The sequence below is a fragment of the Xiphophorus hellerii genome, chromosome 18 (assembly GCF_003331165.1).
Source record: "Xiphophorus hellerii strain 12219 chromosome 18, Xiphophorus_hellerii-4.1, whole genome shotgun sequence".
In the NCBI taxonomy this organism is placed as follows: domain Eukaryota; kingdom Metazoa; phylum Chordata; class Actinopteri; order Cyprinodontiformes; family Poeciliidae; genus Xiphophorus; species Xiphophorus hellerii.
The window spans coordinates 23,417,959-23,439,721 of NC_045689.1; the positions used below are offsets into that span (position 1 = coordinate 23,417,959).

Sequence of the window (21,763 nt, forward strand, 5' to 3'; positions counted from 1 at the left end):
ATTTATATTGTTTTTGTTTGCCTTCCAACAAAAATACCGTTGTTAATATAGCGGAGTCAAGTATCAAATATCGCTTTGCGGCGTCTATTCTTCAATTTCTATACATTTTAATACGCGAGGAGAAGGTTCAGCGGCGCTCCTACTCGGATAAACCAAGCCACCCACTCGTTTTGCGGAAATGTAGTTCTCTTCCTCGGAGATTGTTGTAGATCGACTTTGTGATCACCTGGAATACAAACTACAATAACCGTGAGCAATCTAAAGGGGGCGGGGAGGAAATGACGTTTCGCAAGAGTTGCCGGGATTTTCAGGGTAAATAGAGACTTCATGGGAGGTTGGTGGCAGGACCTACAGTTTTATCTGTGTTTTATATGTTTTGTGTTCTTATCAAGCCAATGTTACGCATACATATTAAATGTTAACTAAAGCTAGCTTCCATGCAAAGAAAGCCGGTGCATTGCACCATAGGATTTTTAAAAATGCTAACTTTACTATCCCCACGCTAAATTACCATCGAGTTACACCTCTGTTAGCTATGTTAGCAGATTTAGTTGTTGTTAATTAGCACGGTGTCAATCCATACAACACTGAATAGCTATGTTTCAGAAGCTATAATTTTCGGAAATAATTTCATTTGACGAAAATCAGGCTTTCTTTTAAAAAATAAAATAACGTAGGCATTTCGACACTATGTTTTACTTTATAACTGATGGTTATATAAAAAAAAAAAGTTAGAAAAGTTGAAAGAAATCGTGGAATCTGAATCAACAGAGGATGTCTTAAGAAGCGGGATGCTTATATACAACTGCATGTCTAAAATCTACTTGTTCTGGATTGTCTTTGTTCTGCTCTCTACAGAGGAACCATTTGTTAACGTGCCAGCTTTTGAATAGAGCCTCTTGTATCGTCATGTCTTCAGAAAACACATTGTAAGTTTTCCATCCTGACCAGTTTCCCTTTTCCTTTCTGAAAAATGCATCTCCACAGCATGATTCAGCCACCACCATATTTCATGGTGGGTTCTTGTGTTCCAGTTTAGTTAGATCATACTCTTTCTCTTTTCAGATCATTCCTTTATCACGTCTCTTTTAAAGATCAAATATCTGCGCTGTGTTTATCATCACCTTTCATTTCACTTTTCTAGAGATGATGAGGATACATTCAAGATCCTGATTTCCACTGATATTCACCTCGGTTACCTTGAGAAAGACGCGATTCGCGGCAGCGACTCCTTCCACACGCTGAAAGAAATCCTGGAATGTGCCAAGGAGAATCAGGTATGTGCGAATAGCTGCGATCCAGTGTGGAAGTCAATATTTACGTCTACAATTTTTTTTCTCTGCTGTTCATCTGCCTGATTGGTTTTTAATTTATTTTTCCGCAGGTAGATCTCATCCTGCTGGGCGGGGATTTGTTTCACGAGAACAAGCCGTCAAGACGATGCCTCCACAGCTGCATCACTATGCTGAGGGAATACTGCATGGGAGACTCGCCTGTGACCTTCAACATCCTCAGTGACCAGACTATTAACTTCAACACAACACAGTCAGTTTTTTTTGTTGTTGTTCGTCTCTATGGGTTTTCCATCAGTGTTGTATATGTGCCGAATGAATGAATCATTGTGTTGTAGGTTCCCCTGGGTGAACTATCAGGATGAAAACTTGAACATTTCTATCCCTGTCTTCAGTATTCATGGCAACCACGATGATCCAACTGGGGTTAGTTCCTTCTGCTTGAAAAACAACGAGTACATCAAGTACAAATGAATCCTGAATATATAATTTACTTTATCTGTGTGTTCATCCTTAAAATGTCTTTTATTTCAAGGCGGAAGGTTTGTGTGCCCTGGACCTGCTGAGTGCTTCTGGTCTCGTCAATCACTTTGGTCACTCTCACTCTGTGGAGAGGATAGAGATTAGTCCAATCCTCTTGCAGAAAGGCAGCACCAAGCTGGCCCTGTATGGTCTTGGTAAGTTTGAGTTTCCTATTGGTTCCTATTTGTTAAATTCTCATCTATGTTGTACCTAAATTTTGTATGAATGCATGTTAAGGTTCGATCCCGGATGAGCGCCTGTACAGGATGTTTGTCAACAAGCAGGTTACCATGCTTCGACCCAAAGAGGATCAAGACAATTGGTTTAACCTCTTTGCAATTCACCAGAACAGGTGTGTTCTCAACCATGAGTGATGTGAACAGTTTTAAATTAGTTGGTAGAATTTGTATTGTAACAAATACAGTGCCTCGCAAAAATACTCAAACTAAAAAGTAGTGCATAATTGTGACATGGAAGACAATTTACCGTTTGTTTTTGCATTCAGCCCCTTCTGTTAAAATCTATAGTCAGTATTTTAAGTTTGAACTTTAACTGGGCCATTCTAACATGTGTGCAGCCTTTAACCTAAACTATTCCATTGTCTCTCAGGGTTAAATCACTGAAAGTTGATCCTGAGAGACATTGGCGGCCATGCCACTTAGGCTAAGCATTAATGGCAGGTTGTTGTAGTGAAACAGCTGCAGCAGAGAGAAAGGTGGAGAGTGTGAGCAGTGCATACATGAGAGTGATTGACAGTGCTAAGGCCCTCCTCCTGGCTGTGATTGGTTGATTCTGACCCAGCAGTGTATATCTGTAGTTGGCACTGTGAGAAGGCAGAGGAGGTTGATTTTTATTTTTTTTCACAGATTATCTGTCTCATACCATCTTGTCACAACATTGAGATAGTTTTAACAAATATGTAAAGAACATATTTATATATGTATCTCTTAAAAACGTGATATATTGCTGCTTTAACTGATTGTCCCACATGAGCAGTGTTACTATGGGTTACCATGGGCCCTTTGGCTGCTTCTCTGATTATGGGTTTCTTTACTACCAGGCCTGTCAGGTCAGGTTCACAGCCTTATCTCGCATAAGCAAGCACCACTTTTGATTCATTCAGTTTATATTAACATATAATAATGAATTTAGACACACTCTTACATGTGTGTCTTGTATAATGAACATGTTTTCATCTTATCTTACCACTGTTTATGCGAGGAGTGGCCATATTGAAAAGCAATGTCAAACTGTTTTAAGAAAGAATGGCCAATTGAAAAATACGTTATTTCTGCTTTTTTTCTTATGTTATTTATTACCATAAAGATAAATAACTTTTGTCAATCTTTTGATGCATTGTTTTCAAAATGAGCAGTATTTTTTCCATTTTTTAAAAATGTATCCTAAATCAGTTTTTTTTTTTCTGTTTAGGAGTAAACACGGTCCCACAAATTACATTCCTGAGCAGTTCCTGGATGATTTCATTGACCTGGTTGTGTGGGGCCATGAACACGAGTGTTTGATTACTCCAACTAGAAATGAGCAGCAGCTGTTCTACGTGACGCAGCCAGGGAGCTCTGTAGCCACCTCCCTGTCGCCTGGAGAGGCCGCCAAGAAGTAAACACACACACTTCAGGAAATTTTCATTGTATTTTGAACAGCTACAGTTTTCAAGCTTCTGCCGTTGTGCTCACTTAGGCATATAGGACTGCTTAGAGTCAAAGGTCGTAAAATGAACCTGCAGAAGATCCCTTTAAAGACAGTCCGTCAGTTCTTCATCCAGGATGTCGTGCTGGCTGACTATGAGGACCTCTTCACACCTGATACTCCTCAGGTTACAAAGAAGGTGGAGAACCTGTGCTATGCAAAGGTAGCGATGTTCTTCTTAAAATGCACTGCACTGGTTTAAGACTTCACTTTATCTGTCTCTGTTAATCTTTTCCGTCTTGTCCATATGCAGGTCTCTGAAATGTTAGAAGAAGCCGAGAGGGAAAGACTCGGCTGTCCACTCACACCGGAGAAACCTTTAATTCGACTGAGGGTGAGTTGAGTTCTGCACTCATCTTTACGCCAGCGCTCATCAGCAAATGAATTCCCCTTGTTCTTGTCTCTAGGTGGACTACAGTGGAGGTTTTGAAACGTTCAACACCTCTCGCTTCAGCCAGAAGTTTGTGGACCGTGTGGCTAACCCAAAAGATGTAATTCACTTCCTCAGAAAGCGTGAGCAAAAGGAGGGCGTCAAAGGTTGGACTTCGCCTAAATATTCCTCTGCTGACTTTTTCTTTTTGAATCCAACACTGAGCCAAACCGATATATTCTCAGTCAGAAGTCTGCATCCCCTCACTGTGGGCATAAATTGAGGAATTTTATTCTTTTATGGATGCGTCTTTGCTTTCCTTTTTCCAGGGTATTAATGTCACATTCATTCCAGAAGCTTGATGTTAACCTTCTTTATCTCTCTGGGATTGTTATCTTAATGGAAATCCCAGTTTTCTCAGTTCGTTTTACAAAATCTGAAATGTTGCTAAATGAAGGCACGGGAACCCAATTTTACAAACAACAGAAATGTGGAAGTCAAAGGCTTAAAATCCAAGAAATAATGACATTCATGCAGATTATTAGTTTCTAAACTTCTGACTGGATCTGTATTCAATAAATTCAAGTTAATTAAATTTGGAAAAAAAAAAGGGAAATAAAAAATCTTGCTTTTTTATACCGTCAGTGGATTTTTTTGTAAGACATCCAGGTGTTTTCTATGTTAAGTATGTATTATTTGTTTTATGTATTTGTTATTTATTGCAAATTTTAGATGAGTTCGATGTCGACTACAGCAAGCTAGTAAAACCAGCTGCTGTTGAGGGACTGAGAGTGGAGGACCTGGTTAAACAGTACTTTGAAGCGGCCGAGCAGGTGTGTAAACATTAAATGAAATTCTGACGTCACTCGTAGGATTTCATTTTTTCCCGCGCTTCATCTGATGTTGTCACTGTGTGTGTGTGTATTCACAGAAGGTGCAGCTGTCCCTGCTGACCGAGCAGGGCATGGGCAAAGCCATTCAGGAGTTCGTGGACAAAGACGAGAAGGACGCCATCGAGGAGCTGATCACCTACCAGTTGGAGAAGACGCAACGGCATCTTCAGAGCAGAGGAGTAACCACAGAGCAAGACATTGATGCAGAGGCAAGAGAGGCACCAGAGAGCTAAGCAAACCGTCGTGTCGTGTGGCGCTGTGACGGGTGGTTAACGGAATATTTTTCAGATTCAGAAATTCAGAGACTCCAAGAAGAATACGACTGAAGAAGAGGACGACATCAAAGAAGTAGGGAAGAACACCAACCGGGCTTTCAGATAACTTGAAGAGCTTGTGTTTCATTACGTGTTTGTGTCTCAGGCCATTAACAGAGCCAGAGCCCACCGGATGGAGCGAGGTGATCTCGATTTGTCTGATGAGCCCGCAGATGTTACCATGGACTCTGACGAGGAGTCAGGGACGCTTCCTGCTCCGACCCGAGGCAGAGGACGAGGAGGCGGTAGAGGGCGAGGAAGTCGGGGCGGGGCTAAGGGTGGAGGTGAGAGTCTCACGTGGAAGTCAGGACGTGCTTTTGTGAGATGCAATGTTTTATTTATCAATTCTAGGGTTCCAACAATTAAAACTTAAACACATCTAAACACAGAAAAGACATTTAAAGAGGTGTTCATGTCAGTCAAATAAAAATAGAAGCAAGAAAGTTAAGTTTTGCTCAAATTTAACAAAATTAGCTTGACTTTATTGAATTAAAATCCAATTTTATTCTCATTTCACACCAGTATTGCAAGCTGCACCTTTTACCACTAACGTATCTCTGCAAATCTGGTGACTTACCTTATATTCATAAAGTAAATCTGGCCTAACGCGGCCGTCGGCATAACCGTATTGGTCTGTGATTTGATTTTATTTGTTGTTACTCTCTCTAAATTCAGCTACCATATGATCTTGAGATAAATGGCTGCTGCCATCCAGTCAAATACGAAACGGGTTCCTATTTTTATCAGATACCTAGAAAGACTGATATTAATAATGATGATATCGAATATCTTCTGCTCACTGTTTTCATACAGGTGGAGAACTTTCTGCTAATTATTATTCACCAGGCATTCAGTGAACTATTGCAGTTGCAGCCAATTTGTTATTTACGTCGGGCCTAATTTACTGAAGAAGTCTATGTAGCTGGAAAGCTACGGTAGTTTCTGATTTCTGGATTTGAATATGCAAACCAGTTGGAATTTTCAAATGTGCTCTCAGTACGTCATTCAGGCCGGAATCTGGGCGTGGGCCGACCTGGAAAGTTCTTCACAGTTGAATTCGGAGCCTAGGGCTTCGAAACGTCACCCGAGTTGTATAAAGTGGTAAATAAATAAGCCACAACTGGAGTCCTGCAGTGAGAGCCTTTTTGTTAATTTAATAAAGCGTTTACTCAAATTGTCGTGTAGAACTTTCCATCTAATTCTGCGTTGCGGATGTGTGTGTGTGTTTTTTGTCTCAGTAAATCTTATGTTCTTTGTTCTGTCCAGGTTCTGCTGCATCAGAAGCAAAGCCAGCCGGTCGGGGTCGGGGTCGGGGTCGTTCCCAGAGATCAGCACCAGCATCTCAAACCAGAAACATATTTCAGGGTAGAGGGGACTCTTCAATCATTAAGAATAATCTGCTGAAATATTTTAGGTCTTTTCCTATTTTCTCAATAGTATGTCTTTATCTCTTCTCATTTCTCAGCTTTTCAGGCTACATCCCAAAGATCTCAAATAGGAGGATCCACTTCTTCTGCAGCCGAAGAGGTAAATTAACAAAGATTTTAGTTTTATTCAGCAACTCGAATGGATTTCAACATTTCTTTGTTGCTTATGTTTCAACTCTGCCAATTTTAGAGTTTAGATTGGGGCAAAAAAAGAAAAATAAAATCCCAAGCCAGTGTCCAAGCCCAATCCGGCCCAAGTAATTAACTTATCATAAGTAATTAACTTTAATTACAGGTGCGAGCCTGAAGTCAACGCAACATTCTACTTCAAATAAGATTTCACTGCTCTTGTTTTTAGAGTATAATTTGAGTAAGCAGTGTAACTCTTGCCATTTTTAGCTTTTGTTTAGCAACTTCCAGCTCCATTTTGTCACTTGTAACCGCAGGGTGACTCGTGCAAATCATCTGGGATGTGTGATTGATAGGAGCAGAGCAGGGCGGAGCTGTATGTGCATTAATGTGCGGTGCGCTGCATGTTTTACAGTCTTAACAAACATCTGCACATTACTGTCTTTCTGTCCTCATCATAATAAACTACCTAATCAGTTATCTGGGCCTTAATAAGTAGATTAACACAACTTTATATTGTGCATTTACATTTGGTCTATCGTTTGCTGAATGTATTGTAGGTTTTTGAAACTCGCCACAGAAGCCCAAGCTAACCTGACCATCGAGCAAATAATTTTGGCCTGACCTGGCCCGAATTTTGGTTCAGTGTCTGGCTCGGACTGTAGAAATGATCAAATGAAAATTTAAAAAAAGGAATTACAAAAACATCATGAAATGGAAAGTTGTAACAGAGAACCTGGCTAAAAATTCAAGCGACTAATTAAGTCAAAAATAAGCATAAAAACATTCAGACAAGTCCTTGTGCAGCTTAATTCTGGAGCTTACCTGTCACTTGGAAAATATTCCTGCAACCTTCATAAACGTAATACATAATTCCTCTCCGTGCCGTTTGACCGTCTTCAGGTGATCATAGATGACTCAGATGAAGATATACCCGTAATGAAAGCTACCAGGCCGCCTCCAAGGTTTGTGCTACGCTAACATTTAGCAGAGAAAAGCCAGAGAGAGGCATATCGTTTTTCTTCGGCCTCTAAGCTGAATTTTGTTCCTGTCAAACACAGATCATCATCGTTGTCATCATCATCCTTCCCCAAGTACAGTTCTCAGAGCCAGAGTCAGACATCTCGAGGAGTTGCTTTTGAAGACAGTGATGAGGAGGTATGAAGAGATATGGGAAGTTAGATTACTCATAGACTTTCCACATTTACATCTTATTATTTTGCAATATACAGTACAAACTAATTGTGACTTTTTTATCTTATTTATTTTCATATGTTTGCAGGACAACCCATTCAAAGGCCACAGTCGTGGTTCAAGAAGATAAGCACATCCATCAGTTGTGTTTAATTCAAAGAATTACTGTATGTGTTCCTGCAATGTTCTTCTGTCTTCTTAAATGATGACAGTGATTAATTCAATTTTACAACCAAACCTGCATGGGGTAAAAATAATGGAGTGCATCAGTTTCCGTTATTGTGGGGTTTGAAGAGTTTGAGCAGAGGAGTTTAGAAAATGTCAAGTTTGCACCTTCGTTTGCTTTCCATTCCCTGGAGGGCTCCTGCTGTTGTGAATCTTTCTTTTTTCACTGCCCTTTCTAAATATGGAAAAATAAAGACTTACAAACATCTGTCCAAGATGTTTAAAATCACTGCCAAGGTTTTCATTCCTGATTTGCAGTTTATTATAGTTGACCAGATATCCTAAGAATCAGTTTGACCCCAGAACTACAGTCAATTGAAACTTGAAGTATTTTCAAATGTTTAGAAACTAATTCATTTTACTAGAAATTAGAATTTTGTTCAAATATTTATCTCAGTTTATCAGAAACACCTTACTAATAGGAATAAACTAATGTTGAATGGTAAAATGCATTGGTACAGAGTGGTTTGTTCACATTTGTGAAGCAGACAACAAAATGAAAGACGTTAATTTCCCAGTTTTATTCTCATTTCAACACAACAGCCCCCAAGGTGAGGAAAAAGTTGATCATATTTACAGACTATTTACAAGTATATGTTAAAACCAAATAAATGTTAACAGCAACAACATTTAATTTACATGGAAAGGCAAAAATTATTTGACCTGCACTTTTAAATATTTCATGTGAGTATTAATGAGTCACTGTGATACAATAAAATGCTATTTCTTTTTCAATTAGACTAAAATATCCTTGCCTGTAAAAATCGGGCATTATTGGGTCTTAAGTGGAGAGAAGGGTCACAAATCCAGCACCATAAAAGCATCCATTATTGCAAAAAACACACATCACTGAATCTGCTCTGACTGGCTTGTTTTGCCAAAAAGTGCTTCCAGATTAAAGAAAGAAAAAACAAAAGCTACAATACTTTTTGAGACCTTAATTAGGCAACAGAAGAAAACAAAAACAAGCATGTTCCCTGAGGTAAATACGGACATAATGGCACAATCTGTGAAAATGAATATGTCTGCATCCATACTTTTGTGGCTCAGGGCAATGCAAATGTTTCATTGACAGTAGATGTGCATATTCCTCTCTTCTCCCTCAAAGTCCTCTTTTTTCCATACAGCAGTGCTAAAACAAGAACTTTGAGCTTCACAGTCTGTCTCAGGTAAAAATGCCTGAAATCCATCTAGTGGGTCCAGTCACAGTGGAACATCATGGGTTTTTCTGAAAAAATAGAAGAAAAAACTGATGTAATTAAAGCCTGTAAAAATGGAGGTTCCTTTGTTTGCATGCAGTACCTCAATGGCTGCATAGATCCAGTTGAGCATGTTATCCACGTTGCTGTAGACGCCAGGCCGGTTTTCCCGCGCGCAGCCATCGCCCCAGCTCACCACTCCCACCAGATACCACTGAGAGGCGGAAAGATACACCAAGGGGCCTCCGCTATCGCCCTGCAGTTTGAACCACAACACAGATGGCTCAGTATTAAAAAAATCTCAGACATTTGCGAGAACAGAACAGTAACGATGCATCGTCAAGTAGCTAAATTTATACATTTAAATCAGGGGTCTCAAACTCCAGTCCTCGAGGGCCGCAGTCCTGTAACTTTTAGATGTGCCTCTGCTGCACCTGAAAATAATAATTAGGTCATTAGCAAGGCTGGGAGAACTGATTTACACAAGGAGGAGGTAATTAAGCCATTTCATTCCAGTGGTTTGTACCTGTGGCACATCTAAAAACTGTAGGTCTGCGGCCCTCGAGGACTGGAGTTTGAGACCCCTGATTTAAATGGACCCCGACTGCAACTCATTACCTGGCAGGAATCCACGCCTCCCTTCAAGTTGCCAGCACAGACCATTCTTTGCGATAGCATGGTGGCATAAATACTGGAACATGTATTTCGATCAATCATCTCAATATTAGCCTTTTGCAGTGTAGTTGAAATTTTCCCTGAAAAGGTAAAACAAATCTGCTGTAGCATTAGATTACCAAAGCAAAACTTCTTTTTTTTTTCCTCCCTTGGTTCATGTAAGAGTCTCACCATTTTCTCTCAGCAGTCCCCAGCCTGAAACAACCACAGGAGCCTTGTCAGGAAGGAGAAGGTCTTTAGGAGGGAGACACACCGGCTTACGTTTATCTGATCATGAAGAAAGTTACAAAGGTGAGTTGAATTAGCTGCTTTTTCAAGCATTTACTATTAACATGACCAGAATGCGTAAGAATCTCTACAGAGAAGCAGTAAAAAAAAAAACAAGTTCATCAGCTTGTTGATTTAAATTTAAAATTACATTGCAGTTTGAAACACTGAGCACTAGATGTCAGTAAAAGGCTCTTGATAAATGTTCAGTAATTGTGGGATAAATGTACAGAAAGGTCATCTGACCTTTAAGAGATGGATCTGAGCGTGTTAAGATTTTGCGTGTTTTTAGGTGTACAGTGTTAAATCCTAACCTCCCACTGAGATCGGGCTGCTCAGCCTCATCATTGCCAAGTCGTAGTCGCTACTGGCTTCATCGTATTGATCATGGATTATGATCTTGTCCACAGAAGAGCCTCCTAATGTGGTCAAGTATGTCTCTCCTGACATCACTGTCCACCGACTCAGCTCTTTGTTACCGCTGCAGGGGCCCGAGAATAAGGTAGGGAGAGAGAGAGAAAGACAGGTAGGAGGAAGGGGGTTTAATATTTCCAAAATTCACAAGAAATGGCGAACAGTGGTGATCTTACTAACCTAAAGCAGTGGGCGGCAGTGACAATCCAGCGTGATGACACCAGTGAGCCGCCACATCTGTGCCCGCCATTCTGCAGGCTCACTTGCCAGGGATATTCCTCTATATGGGCATCCACGCCACCAACGATGCGCTCCAGATTTCCCCCCACTCCACAATCTGACCAATACAGCAATTTTTATGAGAAACGGGTTTTAATGGCACCACCCACCAGCAAATTTTGTAAATAACTTTTGTCCTGCTCTATAACAGTGCTTAATTTTAGAGCATAAGGTTGACAAATTATCACATAATGATCACAAATGTTTGTCTTGTAATACTTGGTATCATGTGTTTGATAAAGGTGCATATTAAAAGTATGTAATGTGTAGAGTAACGAGGACGGTTTTATAGTCCAAATGGATAACATTTGTACAGTAATGGATAAAATAACAGTGGCGTAAATGCAAGAAAAACAATATCTATAAAGATTGTGCTCATTATTATTATGTATGGTAGAGGGGGACGTGAACTCTTAGTATCCTAGCAGCAGGAATAAACACAATGTGTGATGAGTTTCTAGGAGTTGTTTAGGCCTGTATGTGTGAAACTTGTCACCTCTAATGCTCATCGCCACTGAAACCTATTTTATGTCATGAAAACCCTGGAAACAATGCAGTCACATGACACACTGGTTTTCTAAAACCAGAACTCACCTGAGCACGTCAAAGAGACCACAGATCCAGTGCGGCACACGCTGCTGTTTGTGGAAAAAAGAAAGGGTGATAAGCCAAGTACTGTATATGCTAATGTAACCGAAAACAACTTAAATGATGGACATAATCTTTCCCCTGCTTCTCTAACTTCAACCCATGTTGAACTATGCCTCAGTTTTTGTTCCGTTTTATCTGGGTATAGCACCTGTTTGTTCACTTTCGTAGAAAATGCATTTAAGGAACAAAAACTGGACTTTTTTCTGCACTACAGTGGCTTACAGGAACAGAAACTTTGTAAAGAAAACACAACAAGAGTCAAAAAGAAAAGTGGAGGGGAGTTTTTGTACAGTAATAGCAGATTAATATTTATAGTATGTTAACTTTCGTTTGTTTTTTTTTGTTTTTTTTTTATATAGGGAGATCTTTTGGCCTGCTCAGATAGCTTGAAACTTCAATTTGGTCATAAGTCATCCCTGCAAGTGCTACAAACAAACAGGACTTTAAAAAAAAAAAAAACATGAGGAAAACTGTGTTGTTCTCACCGGTCAATGGTTGCCTGATGTACTGGTGTGCTTCCACTCCCGATCCTGACTGCCGTGAACGGTCCAGTTTTTAAAGGAAACGGCAAGGAGCTGACATAGACATTTTTGCTTGTTGGGGAACTGTTCACGGAGAGTAAAGGAGAAAGGGGAGGATCTATGTAATCCAAGACCAAACAACCAGTTTCTTAAGTCATGACATTTTCGTTAAAACTCACTTTGTGTATCCTAGTTGTTTGCAAGCGGTCTCGGTGTGCTGTGTGCTCCAGTCGTCGTTGCAGACGGTCACCCATGTTTTGCCATTGAACACTTGGAGGACACGCTCAGCAGAAATTAGACGCACTGAGAGGGACAGGAGGGGGAAAAAAAGTTACGATTTCGCTTCAAAATTCTAGTTTTGCTTAAAGGATAATATGTGAAAATGTCAGGTGTTTCAGTTGTACCTGGAAATGTGTCGTTTGCTTTGAATTCTGTCGAACAATAAACCTCATCTTCTCCATAAACGCAATCAATGTTCCCATCACAGGATTTAGCGATTGGGATGAACTTCGCTGAGCGTGTGCAGTAGTAGTAATTGCTTTCAATTAGCTTCTTAACTGGAGGGGAGAGGAGAATATGGGTTAGAAATGTGTGACACTAAATCCTGGAAATGATTCTTTACATAGAAACATTTGTTCTGCTAAAATGCAAAGGAAAGTCTTTGTTTAAAATAGCAAACTTGTTTGTATCCTCAGAAAGAACATTTGTAACATATAATGTTATCAGGAATTGGGACTTACCAAAATATCCTGCAGTGACCAATATGCCCAAAATCACAACTGCTATCAGAATCCAGATTAATATTTTCCTCCTCTTCAACGCCTTTTCTATTTGAGGTGTTGAGTTCGTCATGGGTTTTTTGCAAACAGCTTGTTGTGGAACTGCAAAAGAACAAAGTAAAAAAAAATGTAAAAAGTCAGAATATCAAAGACAGAAAAATAAAATATAATCAATAACAGAGGTCTGGAGGTAACTCCAGTAGTTGACTGCATGCTGAGGATGTCAATCAGCCATTTGATGCAGGTGCGTTGGACCGGGGACACATCTAAACGTTGCTGGACACTGACCATTGAGGACTGGAGCTGAAATAGCCTGATCTAGGACTTGTGAAGGAGCCAGAAAAGGACCTGAGTGGGATTCAAGAGTTTTGCCCTGCAGTTTCAAATGTTTTAGCTTCCTGATCCCACATTCGATCTATCACTTTATGTATGCTGATGACCTGGCTGCCCTCTCACCCAGCAGTGCTGGCTTTCAGCAGTTACTGAATATCTGCTCTGATTATGGGTTGAGATTTGATGTGCAGCATAACGCTAAGAAAACTTTTGTACTAGTATGTAGGACTAAAGCAGACAAATAACTTTGTTTTTTTTCTCAGGGCAAAAGTTAAATGTTTGTTCCAAAACTAAATATCTGGGTCACTACATCACAGACCAGATCTGTGAAGATAATATTTATCGGCAGTGTCGCATGCTGTACGCCCAGGCAAACATTCTGGGGAGGAAATTTCGTATGTGCACTGATGAGGTAAAAATAAGTTTGTTTAAAGCTTACTGTGCATCCTTGCATGCAGCTCCTTTGTGGTGTAAATTTAGAAAAGCTAGCATGCAGAAGCTTTAGGTTGCTTATAATGACTCCCCTAGAAGTCTGCTTAAGAAACCCAGGTTCAGCAGTGCAAGTGAGATGTTTTGTCAGAACATTCCAGGCACTTGTGAGAAATCTGATATACAAGTTTATGTGTCGTTTGTGCAGCTCATTGAACAGTCTTATTGTAATGTTTTCACATCCCTCTCTCAGTGCGCTAAGATACCAGTCGGCTCTGTGGAAACATTGGTATGCAAGTCCTTTATAAGATTTTATTTCATTTTTTTATATGTCGTGTTGTTGTGTATCGTACAACAACGACATATTGTTTGTGGACCACAACACGAGTCTGTTGAAGAAAGCAATCAATCAATCAATATAACCAGAGATGGACTCTTAACTTACTTGGCATCCTCGGATTAAGTGGTATGTCGATATCTGCTGGTTCCTGAATTGATGACTGAGATTTCTGAGGACAGAAGAGAACAGATATCACATGAGCATCAGGCGTCTGTGAAACCAGGGCCAGATTTCAGAGGAAGTGTGGCCCGGTTTCAGTGCCCTACCTGTAAAGGTTCTCTTAAAGCAGGCGGTTTACAACATATTGAAAATTATAGTTAAGCCCAAAGTTATTCACGCCTCTCCGAGATTCAGACTTTTAATAGTTTTTAATTCAACTTAGACATTTGTTCCTAATAAAGACGCAGGCAACCTGCAAAAGATAAGCCACTATACAAAGGGTATCAAAAAAAAACAAAAACCTACGTTTTAATAAGTGTTTATAACCTTTTTAATGGAAAATCTTTAATTAGAATTTGTAACAATCAAAATCTTTTTGTAATTGTGGATTAGTTTTTGCATGTTTACATTGGTAAAATAAAAAAATCTAGCAGTTCATTTGAAAGGAGGTTTTCGATCCAAATAATATAAATATTCATGTTTGCATCTAGCAAAACAGCAGTCAGTGAAATGTACGGAATATGTGAAGCCTGACTTTTATTACCACCACGTTGCTTGGTTGTTATAATTTTCAAATAGTTAGTTATTTACATAAAATACCCTTGCTGAAGTCTATCCTTAGATACAAAGCATGAGGTTTAACTTAGGAGAACTTATACAATAAGAAAGGAGGCCTGAAAGCCTATAGTCAAAAACTGTGAAGAATGGAAAAGGAAGCAAAACAGCTATGGTGTGATTATAGGTGCAGAACCAGAACGCTGCATGACACATGGAACTTTTTTTTTTTTTGCACAAATATGAGTTGTCAAATTACCACAGTGTTATTTTCTGGTTTTCTATTAGATGCAATCAGATCAGTCCAACCCCATACTCAAAAGAACACAGCAGGATCTGCAGTGCATGTGCTGCAAATGATCAGGTGTGAAAAATTGAAATCACCAAGGAACTGCTTGGACGGATGCAATACTTGGTTGGCTTGGATCAAAACGTCAAGCCGACTCTGCCTGCTGATATTTGAGCAGTAGAAAAAGACGCTTACTTCCAACACCTGTTCGGTCTTAGTTGCTGGGATACCAAAGCTCAGAGAGGGAACATCGTAATGACTGAAAAGAAATACCAGTAGAAAAAACGTGGCCGTTATGATGTCATTTCCATGTTTACCACTGCGTTAATGTCATCCTCTACAAATGTCATCCAACCAAACTGCAAAGTCTGTTAGCTCTGTTGATTGAGCTGTTCGTCTGCAACACATTGTGGGAAAAAAGCGACACCGACGCAAATCGATGTAGAGCTGCATCTTCGACCACAGGAGCCACAGGCTGAGGGCTTATTGTACTTGATGTTTCTCGTTAAAAGGCTTAGGTGGAGCACAGAAACACAATAGCATCGACCGTGCAAGTCTGTACATGGTGTACCCGACAAATATACGTATGTGATAAGATCCTATTAACTGATCTTTAACGGGAAGCAAGCAAATGATACATATATGTTAGTTTTTAATGTATTAGGCTTGACCTCCATGTAAATCTGAGAATGGAGACATTTTGGTGGTGGGAGGGGCGATTAAAGAAATTATTAGGCGGTAAATGGAATGAAATTTTATCTCCCCATTGGTGAAATTCTCACCAGCTGCTCTCAAAAGTGGAAAACTTTGCTTTCTGGTCATGCTTATACTGTTGTAACAAATTAAGCTAAAATACTGCACTATTCTAGCCGGGCGTGTTTGAATTGGAAAATAGACTGAAGGATAAAACAAAAACCTGTAATTAACCAATAAGAAAGGCATTTATGTTATTCTAGATCTCTACAATGTTTGTAATGTTGGCGCCACAAATAATATGAGCCTTTATCCGATCTACAGTGTGTTGCCCAACAACTATTGAGGTGTTTCTGAACACCTGTACAGCCCGATGCAACATCTGTAGATGAGATCGATAAGCTCTGAAGAGGGTTTCAAGTTCACTACAGCTGACTCCACAATCCAAGTCAAGTTTAGAGACTGAAGCAGACTTTACAGCTTCAGGGTTCTCAGTTCTTTTAATCTGAGGATTTCTTTTGACACGCTGATTTTTACCTTTGAACATCGCGTGAGTTTCTTGACTCGGTCTGTCCTAGGTGTTCTGTTTTTATTCTTTATTACATTTCAGAGAAATTCTTTGTTGCCTGTCTTGAGATCAGGAAAAGATGTGTCTGCTTGCAGAATCACTGACGCCTAACCCCTAACACTCTTCACTGGTGGTAACGAAATTCCCGGTGCGTCACTTCCTTGTGTGGCCTGAAACTGTCTGAAAAGCAGCTTAACCTCTGTCCTTGATGTTCCTAATTTGATAAATGGTTGAGTTGGGTGTGACCTTATTAGAAGTAGCATATTTGCATGTGAGGCCCTCTTTTATGCAAAGCACTGAATGAAGCCTGTGTTACCGTGGTGGTAACCATTGTTGACCAAACAACAATGCTCTCCAGCACCACTCCCTTTTAAAGCAACCATCGCGCTTTTCAATTTGTACAAAACAAGAGTCCATTTCGAATGTAATTATTCTTCAAATCAACATATTTATTCATAACATGGGAACAATTTATGTTTTATCAGGCAACATTAACAATTTTTTCTCAATGCTAAATCTCTGACGGAGCCTTGAAAGGTAGCACTATTGCAAGATCATTCATCTTTCCTGTTTTTCCATATATGAATTCTGTGCATATAGAATCATGTAAAATATTTTGTGAATTGTTAAGATGTAAACATATTTAGTAATGGCTGCACTCATCACAAACATGTTCTAGGGCTATAGCTTCTGATAACTAGAATACATTTGAATCCGGTTTTATGCTGGTAAAGTTCACAGCTCTCCAGCTGCACAAACCGACATATAATCCTGTTTGATCAGTGTTTATGAGGAAGTGTCAACATTGAAAATTAGACAAGAGAAGTCTAATGCACAAATAAAGTGCAGCTCATTTTGAGCTTGTCTAAAAACACGGAAGTTTTTATTGCAGTTTGTGCTTACATGTAAAACGATTGTAAAATATTATATTAGAAAAAGAGGAATTTAAAAGGAAAACAACAACTGCTTCAACAAGTTTGCTGTTAGGTGATACTGTTAGGAGCTTATGTTGCAGCAATCAAATACGAATTTATTTCACGGCTGTTTCTCACAAAAGGTAAATTTTGTTCTTCGGCAATCGGCTTCTAAGAGTCTCATTAAGAAATTTGAGCACATAATGTGCAAACAGATGGTTTAAGGAACCTTTCGCTTTGCCCGTTGTTCCTACTTTTCAGCTTGTTCTACTAGTTTTTCACACAGCCTTTAGATTGCAGCCATGTTTACAGCACAAAGACATTCTAAAGACCTGTGTTTGCCCTACATTTCATGTAATTTGTTTGTTACTAGACACAGAAAAACACACTCGTCTACTTCAAATAAAAGGACCAGTAGATATACAGACAGAGAATGTTGCTGAACAGGTTTTCTGTGCATTATATTCTGTCATAGTAGGTTTTGTTGATAAGACCCCGCGAGGCATTTTGGTCAAATCTGTAGTGAAGAACATTTTATACATGTCTCCATTTTATTTGTGAGGAATTTTCCATTCAAAGAGTTATTTTATCGTACTTTCAATTCTTTTCTTTTTTACATTATGGCCTTGACAATTACTTTCTTTTTTGTAATAAGTCGAAGATTGGCTAATTTCTTTAAAACATTGATGTTAAGTAACCAAAATAAAGTCTCATTGTATTAGAAACTTCATTCTAGCTTTAGAAAAAAAATATAATATATAAATATCAATACATCTGAACAATTGAACACACGTCAAGAAATCAATGTCATGTTAAGAAACGTTGCTGGTGAATAGCCCAGGACAGTCTTCGGAAATAGATTTTTCATCTCGATGAGTTTCTTTTCCTGGTTTCAATCAAACAAACAAATTATAACAGGAAACTAGGTCACCAACACCTGAAAGTGTGCCGTAAACTCCGAGTATCGAGAATACAGGAAGGATGAAACTAGTCATGACAACCTGGGAAACCAGAAACATGGCTGTAGAACACTGGGAATTGAACAAACGATTTCTGAGAGCAGTGGGTTGTTTTTGTTCCCCGAAATATCATGACACACTCGGCATATTTTGTAAGACGACGTCTTAAAATAACACGACGACTGACATAAACTTGTCTGTGAGTCACACACAAATCTCTTTTTGTTTTTTTTAAGTCATATTAACCCAATAGTTATTTTAGTTAAGAGTTTTTTGGGAAGCTATCCAGCTTTAACAAAGAAGAGTATAATTGGGTAATTTGAAAACCTTGGCAGTTACCTTTCAGATAACTGTGTTCATTTAGAAAACAAAAATATTTCATCTGAATTCAGCTGAGAAAAATAGGCATCTGAGAAGCTATGGAGGAGAAGAGAGAGCTGAGGGATGTAAAAACAAAATATAAAATGAGATAATTAATTTATGTGATGGAACAAAGTCCAAAATGTCCAAAATAGGAAGTATAAATTTAGAAGTTTTTACCCAACTACACTTCAGAAACTGATTAACATGATTCAACCTAAGACATCACCACATTTAATTTTGCAGTGTTTTCAAGCTTGCTTCAGGGATTTGGTCAAATAGTCAGATCAATCATAACTACTAGACGGTTGCCTTAAAAAAAAAAGAACAGCCTTATATGCTATACTTACCCCCATGATGGATGCACTTGTCTTTTTGTAAATAGAATACCACTGCCCTTTCCTCAGTAGGTGCTGTCCTCTATATTCTCCTTCTTCTTCTGCTTTTTGTCACCTTTTCCTGGTTTTAACAGGAAAACCTGGAGCGATCCTGTCCCGGTCTCCCTTCCGGGCTCCCTCCCCTTTTCAATCTACACCTGCGTAACTGAATCTAGCTTGAAGGACGCCTGGCCTCCACCTCTGTGATCCGGTGTACCGTGCCGAGTGTTGTTGCAGCGCAGTTTAGAAAGGAGCTTCTTCCTAATAACCCGAGGTCTTCTGACAAAGCAAAACTAAATCCAGGTAACACGACACTTTACCCGTCCTACCTGCGTTTCCACTGTGTTGTCCCTCCTCCTCCTCTCAATATCTTATCTGACAACTTCTAAAAAAAAAAAAAAAACCAAAGGCAGCATTTTACTTTTAAGGAGGTCTTATATTTTACGTCTATTCTTTTCTTTAGTGGTTATTAGTCAGGATTCCCTGAGTTGACATAAACTATTATACATTTAAGTGTAAAAAGCGGCACGTTGCCAAAAGACAAAACATGTCTGCAGCTGCACGCTGTTGCTTAGGCGTGCCGCTTGCTTTGTTTTGACAGTAATATGCTCAGCTGGTATCTGTCAGTCAAACTGACTCAGAAGCCTGAGTCAGGTGAACTTTGAGATTTGTTCGATTTAATCTGTGCTTGTAAACATGAGATACTTAAAACGACTGGGTAAATCTACTGTATGAGATGTTACGGTGAACTGTCAAGTTATACATTTAAAGTTGGATATTTCCCTAAATGTGAGCCCTTTTTTTTTAAAATCTGAAGAAAATGTGATAATTCTTGAATAAATGTAATATTTATTACTATGTACAGGCATATCATTGAAGATCCGATTAACTCAATTTATTGTCTCATTTATTTTTATTCAACTTTTTTATATTTTGGCTTTCTGATTATTTCCTAATTTTTATGAAACTCTTTATTGTAGAAGCAGCTATTTACGATTCTTATACCAGACTTATATTTACATCCAAATAAACAAAACATGCTACAATAAAGGATTAAAATCGAGAATCCCTGCTTAGTTTTTCAGTTTTAAACCTATCAAGTGGCCTAAAGAGCCACACATGCCAGATATATCAGACTGCCAACACTGAGTTCATAACAAACGGTTACACCGCTTTCAAAGCGTTTAATTGTCTTTCAAGGACAGATGTCACACTTCTGGTAACTCTTTTATTTGGGATCAAAATTAATCCAGTGAAGATATTATAGGAAACCAACCGCAGGCAACGAGATAGAGGGAGGGGGGAGGAATCTAGGTTGGACGTTTGAGAAGTGAGTGATCAGGACGGCAGAAGAGAATGAGCCTTTGTTACAAACAGTAGCAGATAGTCTTTACTGATCTCAGATACCAGACGCTCACTTCCAGTATTTCCTCACCATCCACAACTCGTACCTGATGACTCATATATCGTTCTGTACAAGCAACCTCAGGATGATCGTAGCTGAGAGCTTGCACTATGAAAGCCTAGATAGATAAAATTTTTGTGAATAAAACAAAAGGTCTTGCGGATATCTCTCTCAAATGAATGCGTTTTAGGCTGATTTACGTTTTTAACAGCCAAGTTCGCACTCGAGCTTCTGTTAATCCAGTTGTTATTCTGTCATGCTATTTCCACGATGCCTCAGAGCTCCGCCCCAGTGGATTGAGTAATTCTGCTTTGATGCGTAACTTAGAATTTCGATCAAATGACGTAAAAGTTTGTTTGTCTCTGCTCCTGTCCACTCCAGCCAGATTCATCTCCAAGCAGATCCTGCGTGGTTCCACGCAGCTTTTCTTCATTTCCATACCCAGGGGTGTGCATAAATTGTGGAACGATTAGTGCAATTAGAAAGGCCCCCCGACACAAAAGAAATTGTTTTATTAATGATAATAATTTAAAAAATATAGGATCCACATCCACAATTAAATGAATGGTGTATATATTCACCTTTCCTTATATTTGGCAGTAAAAGTTAAATGCTTCCACTCCTGGACCAAAACATTGATATTTACTGAACGTCCCCCTGCGACTTGCCTGATGGGATTTATTTTGCAAATGGCATTCAGATTTATTTTTTTTAGCTTTGTATAACTTATCAGATTTACGTTCAAGGAGAACAAACACTACCCTTTAAAACGGATTACAACACACACATTGAAGGTTATTTCCATGTGAACAGTTTGTCATTCTGATCAGAAAAGCAAATAAACAGTTAACGTTTGACAGAAAGAGACCAAAGTTTGAGTTGTCAGACTTATACCTGTCAGACAGGTCACATGCCATCCATTCTGCTCTTCTCCATAATTATTCCATTATTGTAAGTCGTTGAAACACACAAAGACAATTAACTTTGTGATATCAAAACAAGTTTAGGTTTGAATTTGGAAACGAAGGAGGAAGTAATAAAAACATCTTGGTAATTACATTTACACAATCATTATCATTATAGTTTTTGCTCACCTGCCAGGGAAGATTTTTTTATTCTGTAGGTGCTGGTGAATGTAGAATCCAAAAAGTATCAAGAAAATTGGACAGAGATCAAGAGTTCCTGTTGGAGATTGTTCATTCTTTTCCTCGGAGGGCCTTCAGCACTAACTTTTATAGCTCCAACAAGCAAACACCCTCCAATGTTTCTTCATCCCAACACTCCGCCCTCCTCTTCCTGCAAAGCAAACACACACACTCCCTCTCTCACTACATCCTTGAACACACACGATGAGCCCTCTCACTACATTCAACCCCCCCTGTTCCCACTCCCACCCACCAATTGAGATGTTTTGTCCTTTGTTTTCGCACTTGGGCGTAAATTTTGTGAAACTTAATATTGGGCTTTAGACACCTTGTGGGAAGTGTGATTTGAAAAAAAAAAAATATATATCTTCTCATCTCC

General features: G+C 39.2%; 2 protein-coding genes across 8 annotated transcripts; one reads left to right on the forward strand and one right to left on the reverse strand.

The window, feature by feature from the left end:
- The first annotated feature begins 268 nt into the window (after positions 1–268).
- mre11a (MRE11 homolog A, double strand break repair nuclease) lies at positions 269–8,968 on the forward strand. 4 transcript variants are annotated; one of them, XM_032545235.1, is made up of 20 exons: positions 270–334; positions 859–929; positions 1,145–1,277; positions 1,385–1,545; positions 1,631–1,718; positions 1,828–1,969; positions 2,052–2,166; positions 3,246–3,431; positions 3,513–3,684; positions 3,775–3,855; positions 3,929–4,058; positions 4,624–4,724; positions 4,823–4,993; positions 5,073–5,132; positions 5,205–5,382; positions 6,365–6,463; positions 6,564–6,625; positions 7,558–7,619; positions 7,716–7,812; positions 7,937–8,968. In XM_032545235.1, the coding sequence occupies exons 2-20, from the start codon at positions 910–912 to the stop codon at positions 7,976–7,978; spliced, it is 2,100 nt and encodes a 699-aa protein (XP_032401126.1). In that variant the 5' UTR covers positions 270–334; positions 859–909; the 3' UTR covers positions 7,979–8,968. The 4 variants fall into 4 exon arrangements, with proteins under 4 accessions (XP_032401128.1, XP_032401129.1, XP_032401126.1 ...); XM_032545236.1 differs by having other exon boundaries at positions 271–334; positions 5,205–5,376; XM_032545237.1 differs by lacking the exon at positions 7,937–8,968 and having other exon boundaries at positions 269–334; positions 6,536–6,625.
- Positions 8,580–21,465, reverse strand: tmprss4a (transmembrane serine protease 4a). 4 transcript variants are annotated; one of them, XM_032545242.1, is made up of 13 exons: positions 21,334–21,465; positions 14,066–14,129; positions 12,820–12,960; positions 12,484–12,636; positions 12,259–12,382; positions 12,044–12,163; positions 11,502–11,545; positions 10,809–10,965; positions 10,529–10,695; positions 10,119–10,214; positions 9,891–10,027; positions 9,376–9,528; positions 8,580–9,301 (listed from the first exon to the last, which is right to left on the reverse strand). In XM_032545242.1, exons 2-13 carry the CDS (start codon positions 14,070–14,072, stop codon positions 9,290–9,292), a joined length of 1,311 nt encoding a protein of 436 aa, XP_032401133.1. In that variant the 5' UTR covers positions 14,073–14,129; positions 21,334–21,465; the 3' UTR covers positions 8,580–9,289. The 4 variants fall into 4 exon arrangements, with proteins under 4 accessions (XP_032401133.1, XP_032401132.1, XP_032401131.1 ...); XM_032545241.1 differs by having other exon boundaries at positions 12,820–12,963; XM_032545240.1 differs by lacking the exon at positions 21,334–21,465 and adding an exon at positions 18,808–19,128.
- Positions 21,466–21,763: the final 298 nt, after the last annotated feature.

Bases quoted from the DNA above. Each gene is read 5' to 3' on its own strand.
- tmprss4a (XM_032545239.1), bottom strand. The intron at 11,546-12,043 runs GTGAGAACAACA...TTCCACAAACAG, and splicing joins CATCAGGCAACCATTGACCG to CAGCGTGTGCCGCACTGGAT. The intron at 9,529-9,890 runs GTAATGAGTTGC...TTCAAACTGCAG, and splicing joins GAGGCGTGGATTCCTGCCAG to GGCGATAGCGGAGGCCCCTT.
- mre11a (XM_032545235.1), top strand. From the start codon at position 910: ATGTCTTCAGAAAACACATT. The intron at 3,685-3,774 runs GTAGCGATGTTC...GTCCATATGCAG, and splicing joins AGAACCTGTGCTATGCAAAG to GTCTCTGAAATGTTAGAAGA. The intron at 3,856-3,928 runs GTGAGTTGAGTT...TCTTGTCTCTAG, and splicing joins AACCTTTAATTCGACTGAGG to GTGGACTACAGTGGAGGTTT.